This window comes from Mustelus asterias, chromosome 27 (genome assembly GCF_964213995.1).
Source record: "Mustelus asterias chromosome 27, sMusAst1.hap1.1, whole genome shotgun sequence".
NCBI lineage: Eukaryota > Metazoa > Chordata > Chondrichthyes > Carcharhiniformes > Triakidae > Mustelus > Mustelus asterias.
The window spans coordinates 34211517-34239336 of NC_135827.1; the positions used below are offsets into that span (position 1 = coordinate 34211517).

General features: G+C 42.6%; 1 protein-coding gene across 1 annotated transcript in view; it reads right to left on the reverse strand.

The window, feature by feature from the left end:
• The window catches only part of cep164 (centrosomal protein 164), a 220549-nt gene that overhangs the window by 113147 nt on the left and 79582 nt on the right, over positions 1 to 27820 (reverse strand). The window contains exons 7-11 of the mRNA XM_078198959.1: positions 24080 to 24247; positions 21817 to 21930; positions 17594 to 17671; positions 3118 to 3228; positions 875 to 1378 (exon numbers count right to left, since the gene is read on the reverse strand). Coding sequence (XP_078055085.1) covers positions 875 to 1378; positions 3118 to 3228; positions 17594 to 17671; positions 21817 to 21930; positions 24080 to 24247 — 975 coding nt within the window. The remainder of the gene's footprint in view (positions 1 to 874; positions 1379 to 3117; positions 3229 to 17593; positions 17672 to 21816; positions 21931 to 24079; positions 24248 to 27820) is intronic.

The window sequence follows — 27820 nt, forward strand, 5'->3', positions numbered from 1 at the left end:
GAAAAAACTAACTTTATTGTTCACCGCATTGAGTTTAATTCAGTTTGGAATTTGTGAGGGGAAAAGAAACTGGAAGATTTGTCCAATTTGAAGGTGGGAGATTACATTTATAGTGGTCCTCATAGAGCCTTGTGGCAGAAAGCAGTCAGCAGAGTTAATTTGGAAGGCTAAGATAGCTGTACATCTGCTGGCAGTCAGGACAAGGAGCTGAGAAATCTATGGTCATGAGGTCTTTAAGGAAAAACTGCAAGAGTTGCTTAGCCAAAATCTAATGGAAGGAGCTCCATAAATCTTGTACCTTGGAGAAAGCTGAGATACTGAGGAGAAATAAAGCAAATTCTGGAGGGCTGTGTCATACCTTTGGATTAGTCCCAGACAATGTGAATGAGCTTTCAAGATTTTTGTGATGTATAAGTGAACATTTGGGGGAGTAGAAGTAAAATTGGATTCATAGATTACATAGTTATTAGCTATATTTCTAAACTAATAGCGCTTGCTTAGTTTAATTATCTTTCTATGCGATAAAGCTCATTTTGTATTAAAACATGAAATCTCGTGGTGTAGTTCTGTTCATGAATCATGAGCATTCCGATTTCTTTTTCAACATTAACAGTCTCTAACAGTATCATAACAAGCAAATCATTTATTTGCAAATTAGGTTTTACTCTGCTTGGAAATAATTTTCTTTTTGCAACTCCACCAGTCAGTAAACAAATTGTTTCGGTAAGGGGAACTAAGATGGAGTTGTTCAAGCACAGAAGGAATTGTTCAGATGAACCTGCATGTTAACAGCACCCTCCAACAGGATATGAATCCCCCCAAAAACATTGGGGCAGTGAACAGGATGGAATGCTACATTCGTTATGCATCGTACCTTTTGATGTGGGTTACCCGACTCATCTGGATTACAGCCAGGCATTACAGATTCTTTCGTGTCCACTTCGTTGCCTGCATTAATTTCCCGATCTATACTTGCATTCACAGTGAAACATCTTGATTTGAGATCACCCCCATTCTGATGCTCAGACGTTAATTCTTCATCTTTAACTGGAGGCAGTTTTGACGTATTGTCCACAGAGTCACATCTACTGTCTCCAGCTCCAATGTCTTCATTTTCCTCTTCGTCAGTCGCTGCTGCACTCCCCCGGTGACCTGGTTGTTCAGCTCTCATTAGAACGACATCACCTTCTGTATCACTCCCACTTTTATCTCGGACTCCTAACTTTTCATCAATAGAGTCAATGTCATCATCAGCTTCTTTGTCAGGGTTTAATTTATTTGGGGTTGGGGGCTGCACATCTCGACTTTCCGAGTCAAGCACACTTCCAAGCTCACTTCTTCCGAGCTCACTTCTTCCCTGGCTCTGCTCAGACGACACCTTTTTTGCAATTGCAAGTTGTAAATCATCAAAAAGAACAGGTCAGTAAGTTCTACTTAGCAGCCAATGCCAACCTATTTGTTACTACTTTCTCTAGGTTGCATTGAACTAAAACATGTTTACAATTATGGAAAGAGTAATCAACATTGCTTTAGGATTAACAAAATATAAAAATTCCATAAACTTTAACGGTATTACATGATTCATTTTTTGTTCAACACCTGACTACTGATAGCACTTCACAATAGGAGCTGCATTTATTATGTAATATGAGCCATTACTTTATCTTATACCCTTTCCCTTGTGGCATACCCTCAGCACAAATGGCCAAACACATCCCAAGTGTGACTGATGTCTTGTGTGGAGCAACTTCAAAACGAGAGGTAATGTGTTTATCTTTGTTAAAAATGATGGATGATATTTCACCAAGCTTCGGTGGGCAACATACCTTGCAGCCGAACTCAGTTAAACATCAAGGGAAACAAAAACCATAAGTAACCTCAGGATGTAGACAGTAACTGGTTTTCTGCAGACCAGTATGAAGAGTGCGATCAGCGCTGGGATGATATTGAGCACAACACATCTCACAATTCAGAGGTTGGAAGTATAAGTCAAACAACGATGAGAGGTACTGACTCCAGCCATTTTTAAATGGTGCTGAATATAAATCAGGATTCTTTTTTGGGAGGGGTAGGGGGCAGGTGTTGGGGGAGGGCATATTGTACACCAGTGTAAAGTTAAGCTTCCTTTTCCTACATAATGTAAATGGCTCCCACACATGGAATAGATTACCAGTGGAACAGATAAAATCATTTAATCAGGTTGGAGTACGTCGCCTGGTTAAAACAAATAATGAACTTCAACATACAAGTTGTTTTTGAAAAACCGATGGAATTGAAAAGCAATCCAATCATTCAAGTTTTTTTGAATGAATTAATTACTAGTTTCTTCAATGGATTGAAAAAAAGACTCACAATGTGTTGCATGGTTGAATATAACTGACCTGGCTAAGAATTTGTGGCTTGTTACCTTTGATATAATAAACGGGCGGCACGGTAGCACAGTGGGTTAGCACTGCTGCTTCACAGCTCCAGGGACCTGGGTTCGATTCCCGGCTTGGGTCACTGTCTGTGTGGAGTTTGCACATTCTCCTCGTGTCTGCGTGGGTTTCCTCCGGGTGCTCCGGTTTCCTCCCACAGTCCAAAGATATGCGGGTTAAGTTGATTGGCCATGCTAAAATTGCCCTTAGTGTCCCGGGATGCATAGGTTAGAGGGATTAGTGGGTAAATATGTAGGGATATGGGGGTAGGGCCTGGGTGGGATTGTGGTCGGTGCAGACTCGATGGGCCGAATGGCCTCTTTCTGTGCTGTAGGGTTTCTAAGTTTCTAAACTCAGTCTAAAACATAGTAAATGCTTTTGACTATAACCTGCACAGATTGCATAAAGAACAGCACTTCCTAACTTTTGGAGTGCAACACTGGTCAGCCAGCCAGAATTTGGTGTGGCAGTTCAGTTTTTCCACAAATTTGGAAACAAGTTTCATTGATTCTATGTACACAGTCACTAATATGTCTACAAGAATAGCTCTAAAGGGCGGATTCTACTATTAATAGAGGGAGAAGGGGTAATCAGTGGTTGCGGTAGGGTTGGGTGGGTGGGGGGGGGGAGATGGAGAGATTATGCTACAAAAGTTCAGTGACATCAGTCTTATGATGTCACACAGCTAATCAAAAATCACCTCTTTCTGACTTCCTGCTTCTTCATCAGACCCTGGGAGGTTTTGAAGCTCAGGTTCAGTCCCTTCATCAACATGATCATGATCTGCATCCTCATCGATCTCTGCGCTTTCCTGAATATTTAAGGAAATAGCCAGTCATGACACCAATGAACAGTGAAAAGTCAATGTACAGTCAACTCCAGATCAGTGCCAACCTGATCTCTGCATCTGAACCCTTTTGTCTCGCTTCTTTGATCATTTTTTGCATCTGCCACAAGCCCTTAAATTAAACAATCATAAACCAAAACTGACATTTACCTCAATTACTAATGTACTTACCAATTTCAAAAAACTGCCTGCGGATCTCTGAAAATTCATGAAAAATAACTGATAATTTGGGAAAATAAGTAAATTTATTTTTGAATTGCATTTTATTCTACTGAGCATACAAGGAACAAGAAGAACAAAACCCAGGTTATACCATGGGAAGTTTCATTTTAATTTGCCTGCAAGAGGTGAACCCTGGACAATAGCTGTGTAAACTAAAATTCAAAGGGATACTGTAAGCATTGCCTTTGCTATGAAACTGCAACACTTGTCATCTGGACTATGACACACAGAAAGAATGATAGGAGTTTCCATTAACCTGCCTGCTATGTAATAATAAGAGGTCTCTTGAAGGCCACATTTTTAGTTATACTTTAGTTAGTCGGATCCAGTTCTGGTTTTTGTCTTTTCTTGTTGGAGAAGTGGGTGGAAAAATAATCACCCCCCATTATTGAATTGCTCAGCAAATGCTAAACATATAAAGATAAATAAATGTGCAAGCTGATGGCTAGCTTTTTATAACTCTTGTAATAATGAATCGCCGGTCACAGTTAATGTAGTTTTAGAAAATATGGCGATTGATCATGATATGCATAATTTTTCTTCCAATTTCTTTTGTTTAGACAAAGGAATACATAATGCAATGGAATTTGACTTGTCTTTCTCTATAAAATTATCATACCTCTTCTGACAAGTCAAGAAACACTTTTTGGCCAGAGTAATTGTGTGTAAAAATACAATGCTGGAAATACACACTGAGATTGAACATCATTGGTCATTGGAGTAAACAGGTTACTGTTTCACATGTAGACCCACAGGCAGAAGTTCTGATGAACCCCATTTTACAAAGTAGCTCTCCTCACATGACCTATAAATGACACTTGGTATGGACTCCTTGTGTGCAACACCAGTTATTTTCCCTATCCTATAAAGGTGCCTGAAACTAGTTTACTTTCTGCCTTGGAGACAGGAAGGCAGATGTAGAGAAGATGCTTGCACTCATGGGGGTGACCAATTCTCAGCGCCTTAAATGTGAGGTAGTCACTAATAAATTCGATAGGGAATTCAGGAGAAACCTCTCTACCCAGCAAGTGGTCAGAATGCGGAACTGGGATGCAGTTTAGGCGAATGGCAGAGATACATTTAAGGAAAGTTAGACAAACACATCAGGGAGAGAGGAAAAGAAGGTTATGATGAAAAGATTAGATAAAGAGTGATGTGAGGAACTCTGGCAAGGACCAGTTAGGGCAAATGGCCTGTGCTTCCCTGAACACTCTATGCAATTCTGTGTAATAGCGATCAGTAAATCCAAATGCAGGCTTTTGATATATCCCATTCTGTTCATTTCTTCTTTGTTCACTTGCATTCACTACATTAAGAATGGAAGAGTGCAGAAGATGCAATGCGATATGGACCTAAGCCAATCTTGGCTGCACCCTCTGCTGCTATTGTTTTAATATTGGTTAAGAATTTCACATATGCAATCCAGGGAAAGGTGTTTGTGTGCCTCAAGTTATCCAATTTCATTCTAGCAGAAATCTGTTGTAAAAAAAAGATCTTGGGAGGATAGTTGTTTCCTCCCTTTCTGGCACTCCCATTTTCTGTTTCACTGAAAAACATCAAATATGGAAGATGCTTGAAAGAATGGTAGATGCTGTCACTGGCTACACTTAAAAGTACTTGCATGGATCTCTAAACCAGTGAGTAAATACATTTTAAAAACACTGATGGTGAAGGAAATTGCTGCACTCATTCCCTTTTCTTTCACACTCACACACCTCAGATAATTACTAAACTGTTCAAGCAACTAGGAATTAATTTGGTGTTGCTTTTTGTGAATCCCAGAGGGGAAAATCTAATTACTGCTACCCGATTCGTTCTGCCAGCAGGGGTGGTACTTCATCTATACCACAGCTGGAGAATATACTGGAGATATAATCTTTAACCCTGTGAATAATAAAGTGGTATTACAAGTATTTACATAGATGCCTCAATTATCAAGAAAATGCTGGAAATTGAAGATGTGGTTAGTGGCTTCGCAAGCTTAATTCTACTTTAGCAGTCAGCATAAATATAGATAAATATTTTTGTTGTTTCTAGATAATACACATCCACTTTGGTATCATTCTTCACATGCACACTGCTCAGCTGGAAAATTTTCTGACTTCATGTGACCTTCCACGAATTGTGTGTGGGGAAATGGAAAACTGGGCACATTGAAAGGAATATACTGGTGACTACCAATTGTACGGTGTGAGTGTGCATTTTTGTTGCCTACCCTTACTGGGTTCCACTCTTACTTATCCAATCGTACCCAGGGAATCTTTGCACCGGAGTCCATGAAGAACCCATTCTTGGCTCCTACTGCTCGAGGAAAGGGCGGCACGGTGGCTAGCACTACTGTCTCAGAGCACCAGAGACCTGGGTTCAATTCCTGGGTGGGTCACTGTCTGTTGCACATTTTACCCATGTCTGCGTGGGTTTCTTCCAGGTGCTCCAGTTTCCTCCCACAGACCAAAGATGTGCGAGTTAGGTGGTTGGCCATGCTAAATTGCCCCTTAATGTCAGGGGGATTAGAAGGGTAAATACATGGAGTTGCAGGATAGGGCTCTGGTGGGATTGTTGTCAGTGCAGGCTCGATGGGCCGAATGGCCTCCTTCTGCACTCGGGATTCTATGACATGAAATCATCAAAGAACAAAGAACAATACAGCACAGGAACAGGCCCTTCGGCCCTCCAAGCCCGTGCCGCTCCCTGGTCCAACTAGACCATTCTTTTGTATCCCTCCATTCCCACTCCGTTCATATGGCTATCTAGATAAGTCTTAAACGTTCCCAGTGTGTCCGCCTCCACCACCTTGCCTGGCAGCGCATTCCAGGCCCCCACCACCCTCTGTGTAAAATACGTCCTTCTGATATCTGTGTTAAACCTCCCCCCCTTCACCTTGAACCTATGGCCCCTCGTGAATGTCACCACCGACCTGGGGAAAAGCTTCCCACCGTTCACCCTATCTATGCCTTTCATAATTTTATACACCTCTATTAAGTCTCCTCTCATCCTCCGTCTTTCCAGGGAGAACGACCCCAGTTTACCCAATCTCTCCTCGTAACTAAGCCCCTCCATACCAGGCAACATCCTGGTAAACCTCCTCTGTACTCTCTCCAAAGCCTCCACGTCCTTCTGGTAGTGTGGCGACCAGAACTGGACGCAGTATTCCAAATGCGGCCGAACCAATGTTCTTTACATCTGCAACACCAGACCCCAACTTTTATACTCTATGCCCCGTCCTATAAAGGCAAGCATGCCATATGCCTTCTTCACCACCTTCTCCACCTGTGACGTCACCTTCAAGGATCTGTGGACTTGCACACCCAGGTCCCTCTGCGTATCTACACCCTTTATGGTTCTGCCATTTATCGTATAGCTCCTCCCTACATTATTTCTACCAAAATGCATCACTTCGCATTTATCAGGATTGAACTCCACCTGCCATTTCTTTGCCCAAATTTCCAGCCTATCTATATCCTTCTGTAGCTTCTGACAATGCTCCTCACTATCTGCAAGTCCTGCCAATTTTGTATCGTCCGCAAACTTACTGATCACCCCAGTTACACCTTCTTCCAGATCGTTTATATAAATCACAAACAGCAGAGGTCCCAATACAGAGCCCTGCGGAACACCACTAGTCACAGGCCTCCAGCCGGAAAAAGACCCTTCCACTACCACCCTCTGTCTTCTGTGACCAAGTAAGAAGTCTCACAACACCAGGTTAAAGTCCAACAGGTTTATTTGGTAGCAAATACCATAGGCTTTCGGAGCAGAGCTCCTTCGTCAGATGGAGTGGATATGGAGTGAGATATGGAGTGTTATGGAGTGTTATGGAGTGTTATGGAGTGATATGGAGTGATATGGAGTGATATGGAGTGATATGGAGTGATATGGAGATGCACCCCAGGGCCTGATGGAATCTATCCAAGGCTGCTCAGGGAGACGAGAGATGAAATCGCTGGGGCCTCTGACGCAAATCTTTGTCTCGTCACTGGACGCAGGAGAGGTCCCAGAGGATTGGAGGATAGCTAATGTGGTCCCGTTATTTAAGAAGGGTAGGAAGGATAACCCGGGTAATTATAGGTAATTATATGGAGATATGGAGTGAGATATGGAGTGAGATATCCACTCCATCTGACGAAGGAGCTCTGCTCCGAAAGCTTATGGTATTTGCTACCAAATAAACCTGTTGGACTTTAACCTGGTGTTGTGAGACTTCTTACTGTGCTTACCCCAGTCCAACGCCGGCATCTCCACACCACCTCTGTGACCAAGCCAGTTCTCCACCCATCTAGCCACCTCCCCCTTTATCCCATGAGATCCAACCTTTTTCACCAGCCTACCATGAGGGACTTTGTCAAACGCTTTACTAAAGTCCATATAGACGACATCCACGGCCCTTCCCTCGTCAACCATTCTGGTCACTTCTTCAAAAAACTCCACCAGGTTAGTGAGGCATGACCTCCTCACAAAACCAAGCTGACTATCGTTAATAAGTTTATTCCTTTCTAAATGTGCATACATCCTATCTCTAAGAATCTTCTCCAACAACTTCCCCACCACGGACGTCAAGCTCACCGGCCTATAATTACCCGGGTTATCCTTCCTACCCTTCTTAAATAACGGGACCACATTAGCTATCCTCCAATCCTCTGGGACCTCACCTGCGCCCAGTGACGAGACAAAGATTTGCGTCAGAGGCCCAGCGATTTCATCTCTCGTCTCCCTGAGCAGCCTTGGATAGATTCCATCAGGCCCTGGGGATTTGTCAGTCTTTATATTCTTTATATTATATTACATCACCACCGCTTCTCTCAAACCCTTCACCGATTCTGTGCCCTACTTGTCAAATATCCTGATCTGGGCGAGCCACAATTTCCTCCAGTGAAACATTCGGAACACTAAAAGCATTGTTTTCAGCATTTGTCACAAATTCTGTTACCTTGTCATCAATTCCAATCCACTCTCTGGCCACTGTGTCAGACTAAACCAGATGGTTCATAACCTCAGTGTCCTATCTGAACCCATGCTGAACCTTTGACTCCGTATCCTTGCCATCATAAAGCACAAATTTCCACTTCCATTGCACCAACTTTTACAGATGCACCACAGAAGGCATTCTTTCTGGTTGTATCACAGCTTGGTATGGCTCCTGCTCTGTCCAAGATCGCAAGAGACTACAAAGGGTTGTGAATGAAGCCTAGTCCATCACGCAAACCAGCCTCCCATCCATTGACTCTGTCTATACTTCCAGCTACCTCAGAAAAGCAGCCAGCATAATTAAGGACCCCACGCACCCCGGACATATTCCCTTCCATCTTCTTCCGTCAGGAAAAAGATGCAAAAGTGGAGGTCACGTACCAACCGACTCAAGAACAGCTTCTTCCCTGTTGTCATCAGACTTTTGAATGGACCCACGACGCACTAAATTGATCTTTCTCTGTGCCCTAGCTACACCCACACTACATTCTGCACCCTCTGCTTTCCTTCTCTATGAACAGTGTGCCTTGTCTGTATAGCGTGCAAGAAACAATACTTTTCACTGTATCCTAATACACTTGACAATACTAAATCAACTCAAAAATCTCCTATCTCAATGTGCCCATGTGAAAGCCGCTATATAAATGCTGTTATTATTTTTTGAACAAAGGCAGTACTGCATGGTTGGTGAAAGTGTGTGTGTTTAAGGTCTTTATTCTGACATCAAAAAAACCATTTGCTGGAAAAGTGCAACCGCAAGGACAGGAGTAAATTCAATTGTGATTTTCTTCTCAATAACTGAATAGCCTGCTTACATTTCCTTCCAGAACTAAATCTGAAGAATGGTTGCTTGGGTAAGTGTGCCATTAATGAGTATGGAATGGTATTGCAATATGGACCAATGTGTTCAGAACATAAAAGAGTAGGGAGATTAAAAAAAGACTTAGAGAAAATACAGCTGCTGCCAGCAAAACACACAAAACTGAGCCCCTGTAAACTATTGTTATTCATATCATCTCAGGATTCAAGTGACTGACAGTCATGAACGGATTAAAGTCTCATGCTTTGCAAGGTTATTCCGAATGCCTTAATAACATTATTGCCGTGTGATCGCTCCCAAAATTAATACTTGGTAATCAATTGTAGATGGATCATATGATAAACATAAAACAATTCAGTCATAATCATTAGTCCTTTGGCGTGCGTGTTTTTTGATATCCAACACCGTGCACAATTGGGCACTGGTATTGCCATGACAGCCACCTTCAGTGGAAGGAAAAAGAACAAGTCAATTCCAATAAACTTCACAGTGCCTGTTTTAAAAAAAACAAACACATCTCTGATTCAAATTACAGTTAAACAATTTAGGCTTTGCTCTTGTTTCCATCATCTGAATGCCTTTATTAGACTGGCATCTTAAATCATACATTATTGTCCACTGGACACTGGAATCTGACTAAATACTACATCCCATCAGTAACCACACCAAATGCTGTTTTGTTTCTCACTTCTCACCAGCTGCCTTTTTCTATAGGAAAGCAATTTAAATAACATGAGATTCTCGCTGGTACAAGATTCTCACTGGTACAAATTTACAGACTCAATCACAGAAGTCCGTTTCAGAATCGCGATGGCAATCCCTTTGAATATTAGATGCTCATTTCTATGCTAATTTACATATTTAGGAATGCTGATGGTCTCTCAAATGTATCATGATTTCTTGCAAGGCAATTTCCCATTAGCATTTTCAAAAGTCAAAGATGTGCAGTGCATCAAGCCATTTTTTTTTTTAAAGACAGCACAATTGAACTATGAGATAACAGATCTTCACCCAATTCCTTCTCTTCCTCCCTGCTCCCTTCTTCTTCCATCACTTGTCTCCCCCCCCACCCCCACAAGCCCACAGCAACAACCCCCCAACATACATTCTGGGCTCTAACCAACCTCCTTAGTGAAATTGTAGGACAATGAATTTGTAGATAACAATTTAAATGAGCAATCCTGATTACACTGTACACAGGCCTAGTAAAACTCAATATAATGAGTTTACAATATATTGACAATAAATTGAGTTGAATTTACACCCGACCTGATTGAACAAAGAACAAAGAACAATACAGCACAGGAACAGGCCCGTCGGCCCTCCAAGCCCGCGCCGCTCCCCGGTCCAGGATTGAATCCTGAATCCCCGCCCAATTTTCCAGCCTATCTACATCCTAATATCCTATCCACCGAGCTGTCCCTCACAGCTACGATGCTTTGTTCATCACAACCTATTAACTCACCCCCACCCCCCATTCCAGACCATGTGATCTCCAGGGAGAGGCGAAAACCCAGAGTGAAAACCCCAGGGCCAATATGGGGAAAAGAAAATCTGGGAAATTCCTCTCCGACCCCCTGAGGCGATCGAAACGAGTCCAGGAGATCACACTGGCCCTGATCAGAAAATGCTTCCCATTGGGTTAAGATGTGGAGGCTTCACGAATGAGATTCAGACTTGCTGCACATAAATGTCATTATGCCATTTAATCTTTAGGTTAGTGTAATTCCAAAATGACTAAAGTAAAGCAGAATGAAATGCTTTAAAGGGGGTTTCATTTCCAAATAGGAACAATTCTGAACTTTGAACACCTCAGAAAGGTTTTCTGAACATGGGACTTAAAGCCAAGAAGAGGTTGAAAATTGCATGATGCTGGGTTAAGACCAGGTTTCCAGGTTTAGAGAGACGTTGGAGAATCACTGGAAATCAACAGTTGTTCCACACCAGAAGGTTATGGGTTCAAGCCATCCCACAGGACCACGGAATCCCTTCAGCATATAATCTAGCCTGTCATGAGAATGCAGTACCGTACTGAGGGAATGCTGCACTGGTGTTATTGTCATCGTCAATTAAAAATATTAAACTGAGGTTCCATCTATTTTATCACATGTCAATATTTCAAAGAGCTCCTCTGGTGTCGTGACCAACATTTCCCACTCGTCTGCTTTTCTAACGGATTATTTGCACATTTATTTCATTTGATGTTTTTTGAGTCTTGCTATGTGCAAACTGACACGTGTTTAAGAGATCTGAGCATTCTTCAAAAGTAATTGATTGATTGATAAATACTTCGGAACACAATAACATGTAAAGTGCTAATTTAACATAAATTCTTCAGATCACGTATTCTTTAAGACTATTTACTTCCAACTCAGTAACATCACCTCTGAATTTACTTTTGCCCACCTTTTACTGTGCCTTTGTCAACTCCAGATTTAAGTACTCCAATATTCTACCATTTATTTAGCGAATGCAAAGTCTCTAAGCCAAGCGGTTTTTTCCCCCAGTCCTGCTGTGTTGATTACAGATAGGCCTCCGCTGAGTTTGTGGATTGGACACTCTCGAGGAGCAATGGATCAACGTTCACACCGCTCCCCCTGACAAACCCACGCCCCCTCCCCCCAAGCCCCCCAGTACCCTGGCTTGTCTGGAGAAGCTAAGGATCCCACCAGCAGATGGAATTCCAAAGGAACCTTCTTGAGAAGAGTCGACACAAGGAACCCTAGTCAAAATCCCAAAGCCGAAAGGAAAAATATTGTACTGATGGGTCCCCCTTTTTTCACCCACCAAAATCTTCAGTTTATCCCTAGTTTTACTGCCCATACCCAATTCCACAGCAAGATTAGCATAGCCATCGCACCTGTTCGTGTTGACCTATTTAGCTTTCCTGGTCTTCCAGCACCTCAAATATTAAATTATTTCTTTCTCTCTCAGAAATCTGAGGTCTTGTACAGAAATCACAATGCTCAACCACTTCTAGAATTATGAGGTTCAACAGTATACAGTGCAGTCTGCTCATGGTGGACTGATTGTGTAGAACTGATTGATCTGTTTGCCATAACTGGGATAAAATGAAGTAATTTTCAGTATCAGGGAGATTTCTACTGACAGAAATTCTTCTGAAAGGGTTAATGTATTATGCTACGTATTAAAATAAAAGATCCGCTGAGAATTAATCCTCGCTGATTCCAAAGTCTCTCAAGCCTCATTTCGACATTTCTATTATTCTGGGGCTATGATTGCACTCAGTATATATCTCAACAACCTAACCAAAATGAATCTTTGTCAAATGAATGATGTTTGATTAGAAGCACTGATGACCAATGAAACAACAAGCCACTCTCCAGGTATTGTTTCTTTTCAATCTAACTTTACAGAACAAATCTCACCCCATCTCCCTTAAACCGATCGACGACATGGCACTTTGCTGAACCTCATCAACTCCCGGAAAGCCGGAAAGCTCAGCCACAAACATGCAGGTGGCTTATCCGGATAAACCAGTAATTCTGTCCAAACAAACCAATTAAAAATGCTCATGTTACTGGATATGACTTCATAGAATCCCTACAGTGCAAGAGGAGGCCATTCGGCCCATCGAGTCTGCACCGACCACAATCCCACCCAGGCCCTGTCCCCATAACCCCATGCATTTACCCTCGCTAGTCCCTCTGATACTAAAGGGCAATTTAGCATGGCCGATCCACCAAGCTGCACATCTTTGGAATGTGGGAGGAAACTGGAGCACCCGGAGGAAACCCACGCAGACACGGTGAGAATGTGCAAATTCCACACAGACAGTCTTCAATCAGACTTGTCCAATTTACACAACTGTCTGGACATTGCACATTGCATTGGTTGTAAGTGGCCAACATCCTGCTTAGCAACACTTGGGTTGCCTTAATTAATTTCACTCAGTTCCTCACATTCTAAACTCTCAGCTGTCTTGGTCACTCCATACTGCTACCGACTGAGGGCACTTCTGTGTCCCAAAGAACCCCATTGGAAACAACCAGCACCAGCACCATTCCAAGAGGGGCATTTGAGATTCTGGCTGGAGGTGAAGAATACACAGCTGGTTGCATGGTTTCCTCAATGTCACCTCAACAAACACGCATTTATGTAATGTAGCTAAATTCCCCAGGGAACGGCACAATCAGGCCAGAGAAGAGAGTAGGCGAAGGGAAGTAGGGAAGCTTGCTAAATTTATCGTCAGTTTTAAGAACAAATTTGAATTTGGGGAGAGATGTAACAATATTAGACATATCTCCTATCATTTTCAGTACAGCTGCTGCAAGATGCACGTACGTGGGTGGCACTTTTCGTAACAGCATAGATTCTGGCCAGGGAGACAGGCATTTCCCTGATGCAGTAAGTAGTCTCACAACACCAGGTTAAAGTCCAACAGATTTATTTGGTAGCACCGAGCTTTCGAAGCACTGCCCCTTCATCAGGTGAGTGTAGGATTTGTTTCACAAACAGGGCATATATAGACACAAACTCAAATACAAGATAATGGTTGGAATTCGAGTCTTAACAGGTAATCAAGTCTTTACAGACACAGACAGTGCGAGTGGAGAGAGGGTTAAGCACAGGTTAAAGAGATGTGAATTGTCTCCAGCCAGGACAGTTAGTGAGATTTTGCAAGCCCAGGCAAGTCATGGGGGTTACAGATAGTGTGACATGAACCCAAGATCCCGGTTGAGGCCGTCCTCGTGTGTGGGGAACTTGGCTATCAGTTTCTGCTCAGCGATTCTGCGCTGTCGTTAAAGCCGCCTTCTCCCAAGGCGTTCTCCAAGGCGACCTTCACGACACACAACTGTCCTGGCTGAAGACAACTCACATCTCTTTAACCTGTGCTTAACCCTCTCTCCACTCGCACTGTCTGTACCTGTAAAGACTTGATTACCTGTTAAGACTCAAATTCCCATCATTATCTTGTAATTGAGTTTGTGTCTATATATGCCCTGTTTGTGAAACAAACCCTAAACTCACCTGATGAAGGGGCAGTAATCTGAAAGCTCATGCTATCAAATAAATCTGTTGGACTTTAGCCTGGTGCTGTGAGACTACTTACTATGCCTACCCCAGTCCAACACCGGCAACTCCACATCATTTCTCTGATGCCCAGGATAGCAATTCAAAAGCAACATTTTAAAACTATGCGAACATATGAACAAGGAACAGGAGTTGGCCATTCAGCCCCTTGAGCCTACGCCATCATTTAATAAGATCTTGGCTGATCTGATAGCAACCTCAAATCTGCATCCCGCCTACCCCTGATAACCTAAAATCCTCCATAAACTATCACCCCCCCCCCACAACCCAACCCAACCCAAGAATCTATCCACTGCTCCCTTCAAAACATTGAAAGACTCTGCTTCCACTGCCTTTTCAGGGAGGGAGTTCCAAAGACTCACGACCCTCAGAGTAAATTTTTTGCCTCATCTCCGTTTTAAATGGGTGGCCCCTTACTTTTAAACAGTGACCCTAGTTCTAGACTATCCACAAGAGGAAACATCCTCTCCACAGCCATCCTGTCAAGACTCCTCAGGATCTTATACGTTTCTCCATAAGGTAGGGAATTATTTTAAGTAAAGGGTACGCCCCTAGAATTTCCCTTCACTTTAAGCACACTTTCACTCTGCTATTTGAAAGCAGGTCACCTTTCATGATCGAAGTTTAGCATCCAGCAGCAATACAAATTAGGACAAAAGGAGGAAGGTGAGTTCGAGAAGTATATGTAGGACAAGGCACAAACTGAAGTGTCTTATAAAGCAAGAACATGTTGAAAGGATCAAATTATCTCATGATACAGAACAGTGGAACTCAACTGGTTTATCACAATCATCTGTACTTAAGATGCACTAATTATTCTTTAAACACAGTGTACTTCTTATTCTACAAAATGAACAATGGCGCTATTTATATGTGTATATATATATATATATAATATAAAGAAACACTCGCGTTTTTCATGAATACCAGACATCTCTAGGTGCTTTACAACCAATGAAGTTGAAGTGAACTAACTGTCATAATTAAGGGAACACAGCAGCTAAGTTATGCCCAGCAAGCTTCCACAAACAGCACCATGGTAATGACCAGTTAATCTGTTTCTTTGATATTGATTTAGGGACAAATAGTGCCAGAACACTAGGGGTAACGCTCCTGCTTTTCTTTGAAATGGTGTCATGGGAGCTATCTGAATGTGATCAGATATCCACAGCGTTGGATAATCCAGGTCCTATGGTCAGATAGCTCCGACAAGGCAATGACAATGAAGATGGTGCCACAAACAGAGTAGTCACCACCGTGGTTAGTCATAGGTGGCAGGCAGCACGACTGCAGTTAAGAATATCAGAGAATCAACAGTGCAGAAGGAGGCCATTCAGCCCTTCGAGCTTGCACCAACCACAATCCCACCCAGGCCCTATTCCCATATCCCCTCATATTTACCCTGCTAATTCCCCTGACACTCGGGTTAATTTAGCGCGGCCAATCAACCTAACCCACACATCTTTGGACTGTGGGAGGAAACCGGAGCACCCGGAGGAAACCCACGCAGACACAGGGAGAATGTGCAAACTCCACACAGACCGTGACCCAAGGCTGGAATTGAACTCGGGTCCCTGGGACTGTAAGGCAGCAGTGCTAACCACTTATCAAAAAAATCTTATGATTCAGGTTATAATAATAATTAACTTTACTTCTCTGTACGTCACAGCAAAAGTATATCAATTATAAAGGGAAATTGTTCTCTATTTGTTATAAAGAATGACACAAACAACAGATGTGGCACTTTCAAAGCTGTTTGGGTTAAGTTTGTACCAGATGTGGTCAGCTATGCTCGGTTGCAGTTTCCTGCCCCCTACTGGAAGCACTTGGTCCAAAATTATATTTTCTTCTGTTTGAGAATGTGTCATGGGGAGAGAAAGAAAAATCACTGCGCATAACTGTGCGTTTGCTGCAGGAAAATCTTAGTAAAACAAAGACTATCTTTGCGTTTAATAAGTTTTACAATTTGCTTTGCTTTCACAAAACTGAGTACAGCAAGGCTGGTGAATCAGAAATCTTCTCTTGCCCACTATTCCGCTCAAAACTTCTTACCGTAACTTATAAAATATTTACCTCATGTTAAAGACGTGTTGGTTAGGGTGCATTGGCCATGCTAAATTCTCCCTCAGTGTACCTGAACAGGCGCCGAAGTGTGGCGACTAGGGGGGTTTTCACAGTAACTTCATTGCAGAGATAATGTAAGCCTACTTGTGACGCTAATAAATAAACTTTCTAAACTTAAAGCCTCCACTTGATAATGTAATTTTTACACAGTTTTTAAATAAATAGACAATAATCTTCCATAATTAATATGTAGCTCTAATAATTATCGTCAGCGTATTTGCCAGTAATCAGCTCCTGGGGAACAAATAAAAATCTGGGAACACAATATCATTAAGTCAAGCTAGCGTTTAGCTCCTATATCATAATTATCTCCATTATTACCTTTTAATGTACATGGTGCCACATCGCTAGTGAACTCAGCACACCCAACATACAATTAATTTTTAAAAAAATTAACAGGCTTTAGAAAAGCTAGACTGTACTTTTAATTCAAAGCGTTTAATTCAACTTATCCGAATTCTTTTCAGCACACAATTCTCACTTGGTATAATCACTGCTTAATTCAACTTTGATTGTTCCAAATTTTAGTGCAAAGAAACAACTTTACATTATCAGGATTATCAGTGTACATTATTATAAAAATGACAAAATGTCTTCCCACAGGTTGAAAGCAGCAACTCAATCTTGCTGTTTTGTTGACTTTTATAAAGCAATCAAGTTGTGCTCCTGTGGTTTAAGATGTCGTCAGAACCGCTGAAATAAATTATTGCCTTACAACATTGCCAGTCATTGGTTTCTCATTTACAGTTCAAGTTGTATTCAGGCAAATCCACCATGTGTGACCTATTTTTGCCACAGATTAATAACGTACTTACTATACAAGGAACGTGATCAAGAATGGGATCAGAAGCAGAGACAGGGATTGGAGAAAGCCAACGTGGAAAGGAGGTAAAATAAAGATCATCTTATGAAGGCGTTAGACGTCATTACCATGCAGTGAATAAATTAAATGTTCAGGCTCCACGCCCAACTGAAATCACTCTAAACTCTCTTCTCTTATGTTGCTTAGACTGTATTTGGAAGAGCTGCAATTTTAGAATCACACAATTTTACTGAGAAACAAAAACTTAGGTTGGTGGCAAAATGATTAAATTGTACTTGCTTCTTTATAAATAGAGCAGCTGTGCTTAAAAAAAAACTCACCTCATATTCAAAACCGTCACCCAGGGTGCCCACATCTATGTGCAGGTTTCTCATGAGCTGAGCAGTATCAGGGGCACTCTGTGGAGAAAAAAAAATGATTTGTACAGTATTGTTCATTTATTCTGAAGTCTTCAAAGACCCTTTCTACCCCCTGCCCCCTCCGCTCCTTAACAAGCTGCTAGCAATTCCATACCGGCACCTTGTCCAAGCAGAGATTTACATTACATTTATCAGAGTTCCTATTAAACTATAATGGCTTTGCTGAATGAAATATGCCATTAAATGGTATATCAGGTGAAGTAAGTGCTCTCTCGTGCAATAACAAAGACAAGGAACTAAGCAGCAACAGCCAAATCACTTTTTCATGGAGATCAGCAGGAAAGATGCTATTTTTGTCGACAAATGCCATCTTAAGGCATATCAACCCATACTGCATAAATAATGTATATGATATTAATATTCAGAAACATCATGCAACAATTCAGTTTTCATAAGAGCTGCCTGATCAAGGCCCTTGTTGTCACATGGTTCAATAGCGAAATAATAAGAGACTGGCTGTACATGTGTGGCACAGAACCTGAGTTTTCATAGATTGCTAGTTATTTTAACCAATTTTTCTAAAGACTGATGTGAATAGAACAATGGCTTTTAATTTTTTTTCATGTGGAAGGCTCCTCACAAAGACTCGCATATTCCCAGGTGTCTCCTATAATATTGGCAGATGGAAAAGGGCATTTTAGAATCCCTACAGTGCAGAAAGAGACCATTCGGCCCATCGAGTCTGCACCAATCACAATCCCACCCAGACCGTATTCCTGTAACCCCCTCTTATTTACCCTGCTAAATATCCTGACACTAGAGTTAATTTAACATGGCCAATCGATCTAACCCGCACATCTTTGGACTGTGGGAGGAAACCGGAGCACCCGGAGGAAACCCACGCAGACACGGGGAGAACGTGCAAACTCCACACAGACAGTTACCCGAGGCCGGAATTGAACCCGGGTCCCTTGCGCTGTGAGGCAGCAGTGCTAACCGCTGTGCTGCCCCAAAAGTATGCAAAGGTAAAGTTCTGAAACTTCTAATTCACACTAAATAATATAAATACTGTTGATAAATCAACCAAACAAAAAACACTGAAAAAAAAATTGAACACAAAATTCTGAAGGCGTTTTGCTTGTATGCAGTGTCACAGTCATATGACCTTCTTGGGGCCCCCATGTAGACACACTGGGGATGAAGGTCGCAGTTTGACTATCAGCTTCTATATGACTACTAAATATGACCTTTTTTTTAAAAAAAGGCAATGTTGGCAAAGTTGCACCTAGTACCCATCCTGGATTGCCTTGCGTGACAGTGGTCCTTTTTACGAGTAACTTATTTTTACTACTGGTTGGGCCATTTCATATCGCATTAAGAGCCAACCACACAGTGTAGTACTAGAGTCATACATACACCAGCTTGAATAAGGGTGGTGGGCTCCCTTCCCTGACGGACCCAATTAAATAGTTGGGCTTTTAAATGACATTCTAGTCACTTTCATGGTAACTTTTCTTGCGCCAGTTCACAGATTACCTGATTCATTCAATTTAATTTGTTATAATCTCGAGGGAGACCATTAACCTTTTTTTTTGAAAATCAAATTTCCTTTTATAAACTTTTCAGTTATTCTAGAATCCCTACAGTGCAGAAGGTGCCATTCGGCCCATCGATTCTGCACTGACTCTCTGACAAGAGTATCTTACAGTAAGAAGTCTCACAACACCAGGTTAAAGTCCAACAGGTTTATTTGGTAGCAAATACCATAAGCTTTCGGAGCTTGCTGCTCCTTCGTCAGATGGAGTGGTCTCTGTTCTCCAACAGTGCACAGACACAGAAATCAAGTTACAGAATACTAATTAGAATGCAAATCTCTACAGCCAGCCAGGACCTGTTGGAGAACAGAGGCCACTCCATCTGACGAAGGAGCAGCAAGCTCCGAAAGCTTATGGTATTTGCTACCAAATAAACCTGTTGGACTTTAACCTGGTGTTGTGAGACTTCTTACTGTGCTTACCCCAGTCCAACGCTGGCATCTCCACATCAAGAGTATCTTATCCAGGTCCCCGGTACATCCCCGCGCTAATCCATCTAACCTACACTTCTTGGGACACTAAGGGGCAATTTAGCATGGCCAATCTTCTTAACCTGCACATCTTTGGACTGTGGGAGGAAACCGGCACACCCGGGAGGAAACCCACACAGACACAGGGAGAACGTGCAGACTCCGCACAGACAGTGACTCAAGCCGGGAATCGAACCCGGGTCCCTGGCGCTGTGAGGCAGCAATGCTAACCACTGTACCACCGTGTTGACCATTTCCTGAAAGAACCATGCCACAAGGTTTCACAATTTAAACAAAAACTTTTACTGTACAAGAATTAAGCAAAGGAAGTACTACAAATTTAACGTTATATTTTGCAAATCCTTTTTCGTCAAAGCTGAAAATCTTAACAGACCACTTCCTGTTCTGTTTTTAATTCCACTTGAGAATTCTGGCACTTGAGCTCACTTTTGCTCTGCGAGATTTCCACTGCTGATCTCTTCCAGGGATATGGTTTAAAAATAAGTTTCCCGTTTATGACTGAGAAAGGAGAATTTTTATCTCCCACAAGGTGATTAGGCTGTGGAATTATCTTCCCCAGAGAGCAGTAAATGGGTCATTGAATACATTAAAGGTTGAGTTAGATAGGTTTTATATCAAAAAGGATATCAAGAGTTAGGCAGGCATTATTAGGTGGAGTTGAGGCCACAATCAGGTCAGCTAAGATCTTATCAAATGGCGAAGCAGGCTTGAGGGGCCAAATGGTCCACTCCTGCAACATATTCTTCTGTTCTTGTGTGACATTTAACTCTGAGCACGGATTCCACTTGTAATTTCTGTTCAGTGACAACTTAGGGAACACCACTGGTTCCTCATGGCCTCTATGTTGCTCATCGTGCCTGCCAGCAGATACCCCATTCCCTTCTCGCAGCTTTCCAAGCTGACTGCTCTTTGTGAGAAAAGCATACAGATAGAACATAGAACATAGAACAGTACAGCACAGAACAGGCCCTTCGGCCCACGATGTTGTGCCGAGCTTTATCTGAAACCAAGATCAAGCTATCCCGCTCCCTATCATCCTGGTGTGCTCCATGTGCCTATCCAATAACTGCTTAAATGTTCCTAAAGTGTCTGACTCCACTATCACTGCACCTACACTTCTTGGGACACTAAGGGGCAATTTAGCACGGCCAATCTATTTAACCTGCACATCTTTGGACTGTGGGAGGAAACCGGCGCACCCGGGAGGAAACCCACACAGGCACAGGGAGAACGTGCAGACTCCAGATAAACCCAAAAACGGTGGCACAGCGGTTAGCACTGCTGCCTCACAGTGCCAGGGACCCGGGTTCCATTCCCGGCTTGGGTCATTGTCTGTGTGGAGTTGGCACGTTCTCCCCGTGTCTGTGTGGGTTTCCCCCGGGTACTCTGATTTCCTCCCACATGCCAAAGATGTGCTGGTTAGGTGCATTGGCCATACTAAATTCTCCCTCAGTGTACCCGAACATGCGCTGGAGTGTGGAGACTAGGGGATTTTCACAGTGACTTTATTGCGGTGCTAATGTAAGCCTACTTGTGACACTATTAAAAAAACTTCAACTTAAAAAAACTTAAAATAAAACTACCTTCCTACAATCTATCCCCACAGCAATTTCGCGCACCTGATATGTCCCAGATAGAGATTTCAATTAATTGACTTCAATTTTGAACTGGTCCTTTGATCTGAGAAAGATAGATACTTTACCTGATGCTTCTAAAAATTTCTTTGATCTGGGACCCAAATGAATAGGTTAAACCCCTTATGACGAAAACTGTGTCTATCTTGTCACTACCAAGACTCAAAAAGGGGTTATCCATTGTTTGGTGCTTTCACATTTCATTCTCTGACCTCTAAGTAAAAATGGTCTATCCTTTGAATAATTATTATCTTGGGGGCGTTTACGGGCTTCTCAAAGCTAGGTATTTTCTACTTACTTTACATTTAAAAATTCAATTCCTTAAACTACAAGTTACATCCCTAAAACATATGAGTCATGAAATTACACATTCATAACATTGCACAGCTTGCCAGTGTGAGAATGGAACACATCACTTCCAGAAGGCTCGTTCACTATCATAACCACTAAGCTTCCATATCCACCTTCTCTCCACTCAAATCGTCATCATCGTCACTGAAGTCTGCCAGGTTCATGGATATCTTCCCTTCGTGCTTATCTTCCAGAAGACTTGATGTGAGGCTGCCTGTTTTAGGGATCTATCAAGAAAAGAAATAGTTTTTAAATGTGTCATAACTTTGTGTTGAAATATAGAACCATAGAATTCCTACAGTGCAGACGGAGGCCATTCAGCTCATCGAGTCTGCATCCACTCTCCAAAGACCATCTTACCCATCCTCTCCCCCCTCCCCTATTCCTGTAACGTGGAGATGCCGGTGTTGGACTGGGGTGGGCACAGTAAGAAATCTCACAACACCAGGTTAAAGTCCAACAGATTTATTTGGTATCATTGGAGCATTGCTCCTTCATCAGGTGAGATGAGAAGCACTCACCTGATGAAGGAGCAGCGCTCCGAAAGCTCGTGATACCAAATAAACCTGTTGGACTTTAACCTGGTGTTGTGAGACTTCTTGCTACTCCCGTAACCCCATGCATTTATCGTAGCTAATCCACCTAATTTACACATTTTTGGACACTAAGGGAAAATCTAGCACGGCCAATCTGACAAACCTGCGCATCTTTGGACTGTGGGTGGAAACTGGAGCACCCGGAAGAAACTCACGCAGACACAGGGAGAACGTGCAAACTCTGCACAGACAGACAGACAATCATCCAAGGCCGGAATCAAACCCATGTTCTGGTGCGGTGAGGCAGCTGTGCTAACCACTGTGCCAAAATACTTTGTTGAAAATGGCTGCTTTTACTTTCCAAACATGATATTTCACATCAGCTGGCAGTGTAGACCCAGTATTTCTTTGTACTAAAACGATATCATTCTTTTATCTTGCTAAGTGTGGCTGAGTGAAAAATCCAGAGGTGAGGAACATTAGCATGATCAGCAATTTTCAAACTTCTGCTGAGTATTTAACAAAATAACAGAAAAATCAGCAGCAAATTGGCGACTACACATCGAGCAGATTATTTTAGAGCTTCCTCAGTTGCGTTACTAGGATTTCACTAAGTGTAATGGCCAGCGTGTGAAATTTTTGTACGATGCCCACCCACTTCACACAGTTCTTTTGGAGAAAAAACTGCTTTTTGGGCCATTTGATCTCAAGCCTTTCGATTTAATAATCTGATCACATTTCCATTACTGCACCCAGCTGTTTATCAAGTAAATGCAGCATTCTGGTCTCAACCACTCTTCCCTGCAATCTGTTGCCAATCCTCTGTGTAAAAAAAAACAACTGTCTGGTGTTTTCCCTAAACGTGACCTTCACAAGCTTGAAGTTAACCATTTAAGAAACCTAAATCAGCAGTAGATACCATGGTCCAGTGTAGCATTTCCATTGTGCCTGTTCATTCAGCTTCCCCACAGTGCAAGGCTCCACAAGGGATGCAAGCGTTTCTATGATGTTATCATTAATATTTAGAACTTAAATAAGAACACATACATTTTTAAAAAAGATATGGACAAAGTTAATGAAGGTGAATTACTGAGCCACAGAGTGTGTGAAAATTTACTCTCCGTTTGGTGCTTAGATTGTAAGCCTCACTTGAGCGGCAGTACAGGGGCTTGCGACAAGGAGTCTCCAAGACTGTTAAGGACAAATCAGCAAGGTTTCTACTTTCAATATCCTGCACTCCCCGCTGGAAGATGGATATGTGCTGAAGACAAGATCGGACTCAGCTGAAGACAAGATCGGACTCAGCTGTGATACCACCTGTTGGTAAATATCTGCTGATGCTCGGTGTCCGGCCTCATACAAGAATGGGCTATGAGGAGCTTTTTCAATGTGACTGGCATTTGTGAATTGTATCGCAACAAGGAGACGGTGCCTGCACAATAAGGGAAGAGGAGAAAATTAACAGGGAAAGGGAAGAAAATGTAATATAAAACAGAAATGGATAAAACTAAGACTGTAACCACTGGGTTTTGAGATGCAGTCCCGACTTCACAACTATTTTCATTCGTTTTCAAACAAAAAAATAGATGGGGGTAGTGAATTTACGGTTTGATCCTATTTCTTATGTTTCTATTTGAGTTGGATAATCAGTCATGATCATAACCAATGGCGGAACAAGCTTGAAGGGCCAAAAGGCCTCTTCCTGTTCCTAATTTCTATGTTCCTGTTGCTCATCTGCTAGATCTTTTCCTTATTATGGGTACAATAGTCATCAATTTCAACTTAAAATTATGGGGATGAAATAAATTCAGCCTTCTGTATAAACCAACGTTCCTATTACCCTGAAAGTGGTAGAGCTTCCGAGAGAACTCTTCATTATTCCTGCGGTAGTTCCAGATGTATTGCCCAATGGACCATAGAGTGTACTTGCTGGGACCTCCCCAAGGCCACGTAAGGGAGCAAGGCCTCCTTGAGGTGCCTGGACGAGAGCTGGTGGTAAACCCAGTACCTGAGAAAGACAGAGATCGAAACATGGCTTCACAATGCTGCAACAATTTTAAAGACAAAAAAAATTACCTGTTATGACTTACAGAGCAGTTTATTTTGTAACAATCATGCATTAAAGCGAGAATGTCATTAAAAGAAATATATCCTCCACTTACTTCTCAGTCAATGTGGCATAGCAGATGGCCATTTGGTCAAGTCCATGCCAGAACTTCAATTGAAGATATGTGTGTTAAGCCTGTAAAAAAAACTAATTTTTCCTCTTTTCTTTTTTCCTTTAAATTTCTCCCACTTTAGCCTGAAAGTGCTAACTTTAGCTGGGATACAATTCCAAGTGCACAGGCCGACTTGTAAGACCACAGGCCGACTTCCAAGACCACATCCCAGTGTCCATTATTTAAAGGGAACACAGAGACAGTGGATTTTGGAAGGTTATTCAACCATGTGGGGAAATCACAGCAGAGCCTGATCCTGCCTTTAAAAGTGCATTTATACTGCATCTTCAGCACTGTTGTGGAATTCTGAAATTGGGTTCTGGTCTGGCCCGAGGCTGAGTGGGAAATCTCCAGAGCAGGCTGTCTCAGATTGTTTGGATCGTCACTGTATGAGATAACAGCTCCAGGGGAGGCATGGTGGCACAGTCATTAGCACTGCTGCCTCACAGGTCCAAACCCGGGTTCAATTCTGCCCTTGGGTGATTGTGTGTGGAATTTACACGTTAGAACATAGAACATTACAGCGCAGTACAGGCCCCTCGGCCCTCGATGTTGTGCCGACCAGTGGTACCAATCTAAAGCCCCTCTCATCTACACTATTCCAATATCATCCATATGTTTATCCAATAACCACTTGAACGCTCTTAACGTTGACGAGTCCACCATTGCTGCAGGCAGGGCATTCCACGCCCTTACTACTCTCTGAGTAAAGAACCTACCTCTAACACCTGTCCTATATCTCTCACCCCTCAATTTAAAGCTATGTCCCCTCGTGCTAGCCAACACCATCCGAGGAAAAAGGCTCTCACTATCCACCCTATCTAATCCTCTGATCATCTTGTATGCCTCTATTAAGTCACCTCTTAACCTTCTTCTCTCTAACGAAAACAACCTCAAGCCCCTCAGCCTTTCCTCATACGATTTTCCCACCATACCAGGCAACATCCTGGTAAATCTCCTCTGCACCCTTTCCAACACTTCCACATCTTTCCTATAATACGGCAACCAGAACTGTACGCAATACTCCAAATGCGGCCGCACCAGAGTTTTGTACAGTTGCAGCATGACCTCCTGGCTCCGAAACTCAATCCCTCTACCAATAAAAGCTAACGCACCATACGCCTTCTTAACAACCCTATCAACCTGGGTGCCAACTTTCAGGGATCTATGCACATGAACACCCAGATCCCTCTGCTCATCCACACTACCAAGTATCTTACCATTAGCCCAGTACTCTGTATTCCTGTTACTCCTTCCAAAGTGAATCACCTCACACTTTTTCGCATTAAACTCCATTTGCCACCTCTCAGCCCAGCTCTGCAGCTTATCTATGTCCCTCTGTAACCTGCCATTTCCCTCCGCACTGTCTACAACTCCACCGACTTTAGTGTCATCCGCAAATTTACTAATCCATCCTTCCACACCCTCATCCAAGTCATTAATAAAAATGACAAACAGCAGTGGCCCCAAAACAGATCCTTGCGGTACACCACTAGTAACTGAACTCCAGGATGAATATTTCCCATCAACCACCACCCTTTGTTTTCTTACAGCTAGCCAATTCCTGATCCAAACCACTAAATCACCCTCAATCCCATGTGTCCGTATTATCTGTAAAAGCTTACCATGGGGAACCTTATCAAACGCTTTGCTGAAATCCATATACACCACATCAACCGCTTTACCCTCATCCACCTCTTTGGTCACCTTCTCAAAGAACTCAATAAGGTTTGTGAGGCACGACCTACCCTTCACAAAACCGTGCTGACTATCCCTAATCAAATTATTCCTTTCTAAATCCTATCTCTTATAATCCTTTCCAATACTTTGCCCACAACAGAAGTAAGGCTCACCGGTCTATAATTACCAGGGTTGTCCCTATTCTCCTTCTTGAACAAGGGGACAACATTTGCTATCCTCCAGTCTTCTGGCACTGTTCCTGCAGACAATGACGATCAAAAGATCAAAGCCAGAGGCTCTGCAATTTCCTCTCTAGCCTCCCAGAGAATCCTAGGATTTTTACCCTTTCCAGAATTGCTAACACCTCCTCCTTCTGAACATCAATCCCATCCAGTCCAACAGCCTGCATCTCAGTACTCCCCTCAACAACACTGTCCCTCTCCAGTGTGAATACCGACGAAAAATATTCATTTAGTGCCTCTCCTATCTCTTCAGACTCCACGCAAAACTTCCCACTCCTGTCCTTGACTGGCCCTAATCTTACCCTAGTCATTCTTTTACTCCTGACATACCTATAGCAAGCTTTAGGGTTTTCCTTGATCCTACCTGACAAAGACTTCTCATGTCCCCTCCTGGCTCTTCTTAATTCTTTCTTTAGGTCCTTCCTGGCTAACTTGTAACTCTCAAGCGCCCTAACTGAGCCTTCACGGCTCATCATAACATAAGTCTCCTTCTTCCTCTTCACAAGAGATTCAACCTCCTTAGTAAACCACGGTTCCCTCACACGTCTGCTTCCTCCCTGCCTGACAGGTACATATTTATCAAGGACGCGTAGTAGCTGTTCCTTGAACAAGTTCCACATTACAATTGTGCCCATCCCCTGCAGTTTCCTTCCCCAACCTATGCCAGCTAAATCTCGCCTAATCGCATCATAATTTCCTTTCCCCCAGCTATAACACTTGCCCTTCGGTATATACCTATCCTTTTCCATTGCTAAAGTAAACGTTCTCCCAGTGTCTGTGTGGCTTTCCTCCGGGTGCTCCGGTTTCCTCCCACAGTCCAAAGATGTGCAAGTTAGGTTGATGGGCTATACTAAATTGTCCCTTAGTGCTCCAAGGTATATAGGTTAGGGGGTTAAGCAGGATAACTACATGGGGTTACGGGGTAATCTTGGGTAAGAGTCGGTGCAGACTCCTTCTGCACTGAGGGATTCTATGATCCTTTGAATGTGGTATCAAGCCAAAGAGTGCTTAAGCAGTCTGTCAGATCTCCTGGACACCAAAGCTACCCGCTGCTTATTTAGTTTGCGTTTGCATGTTCCTGCCCACACGCTTAACATAATTAAAAGTCAACCTCCAGAACTGGAGGTCTGTACATTATTACAAAAAAGGTCTATGCTGAGAATCACTGCCCGACAGTATACTTAAGTTGTGCTGGCTGTAAATGTGTGCACCCCCAATCCATAATCAGGAACCAAGGTATAATTGACAAAATCCAAATGTTAGCTCAACTGTTCTCTCGAATGACCTGCAGAGTGTTTCCAGTACTTTCTGCTGTTGTTTTGGTTTACTGGCATCTGCAATTATTGATCATGAAATGGAGAACTGGTCGGAAGAATTGAAGTCCATGTATAAAAAAGTTATCTTTGCTTCCAGTGTGTTGTCCACACTCAGGCTGTTCAC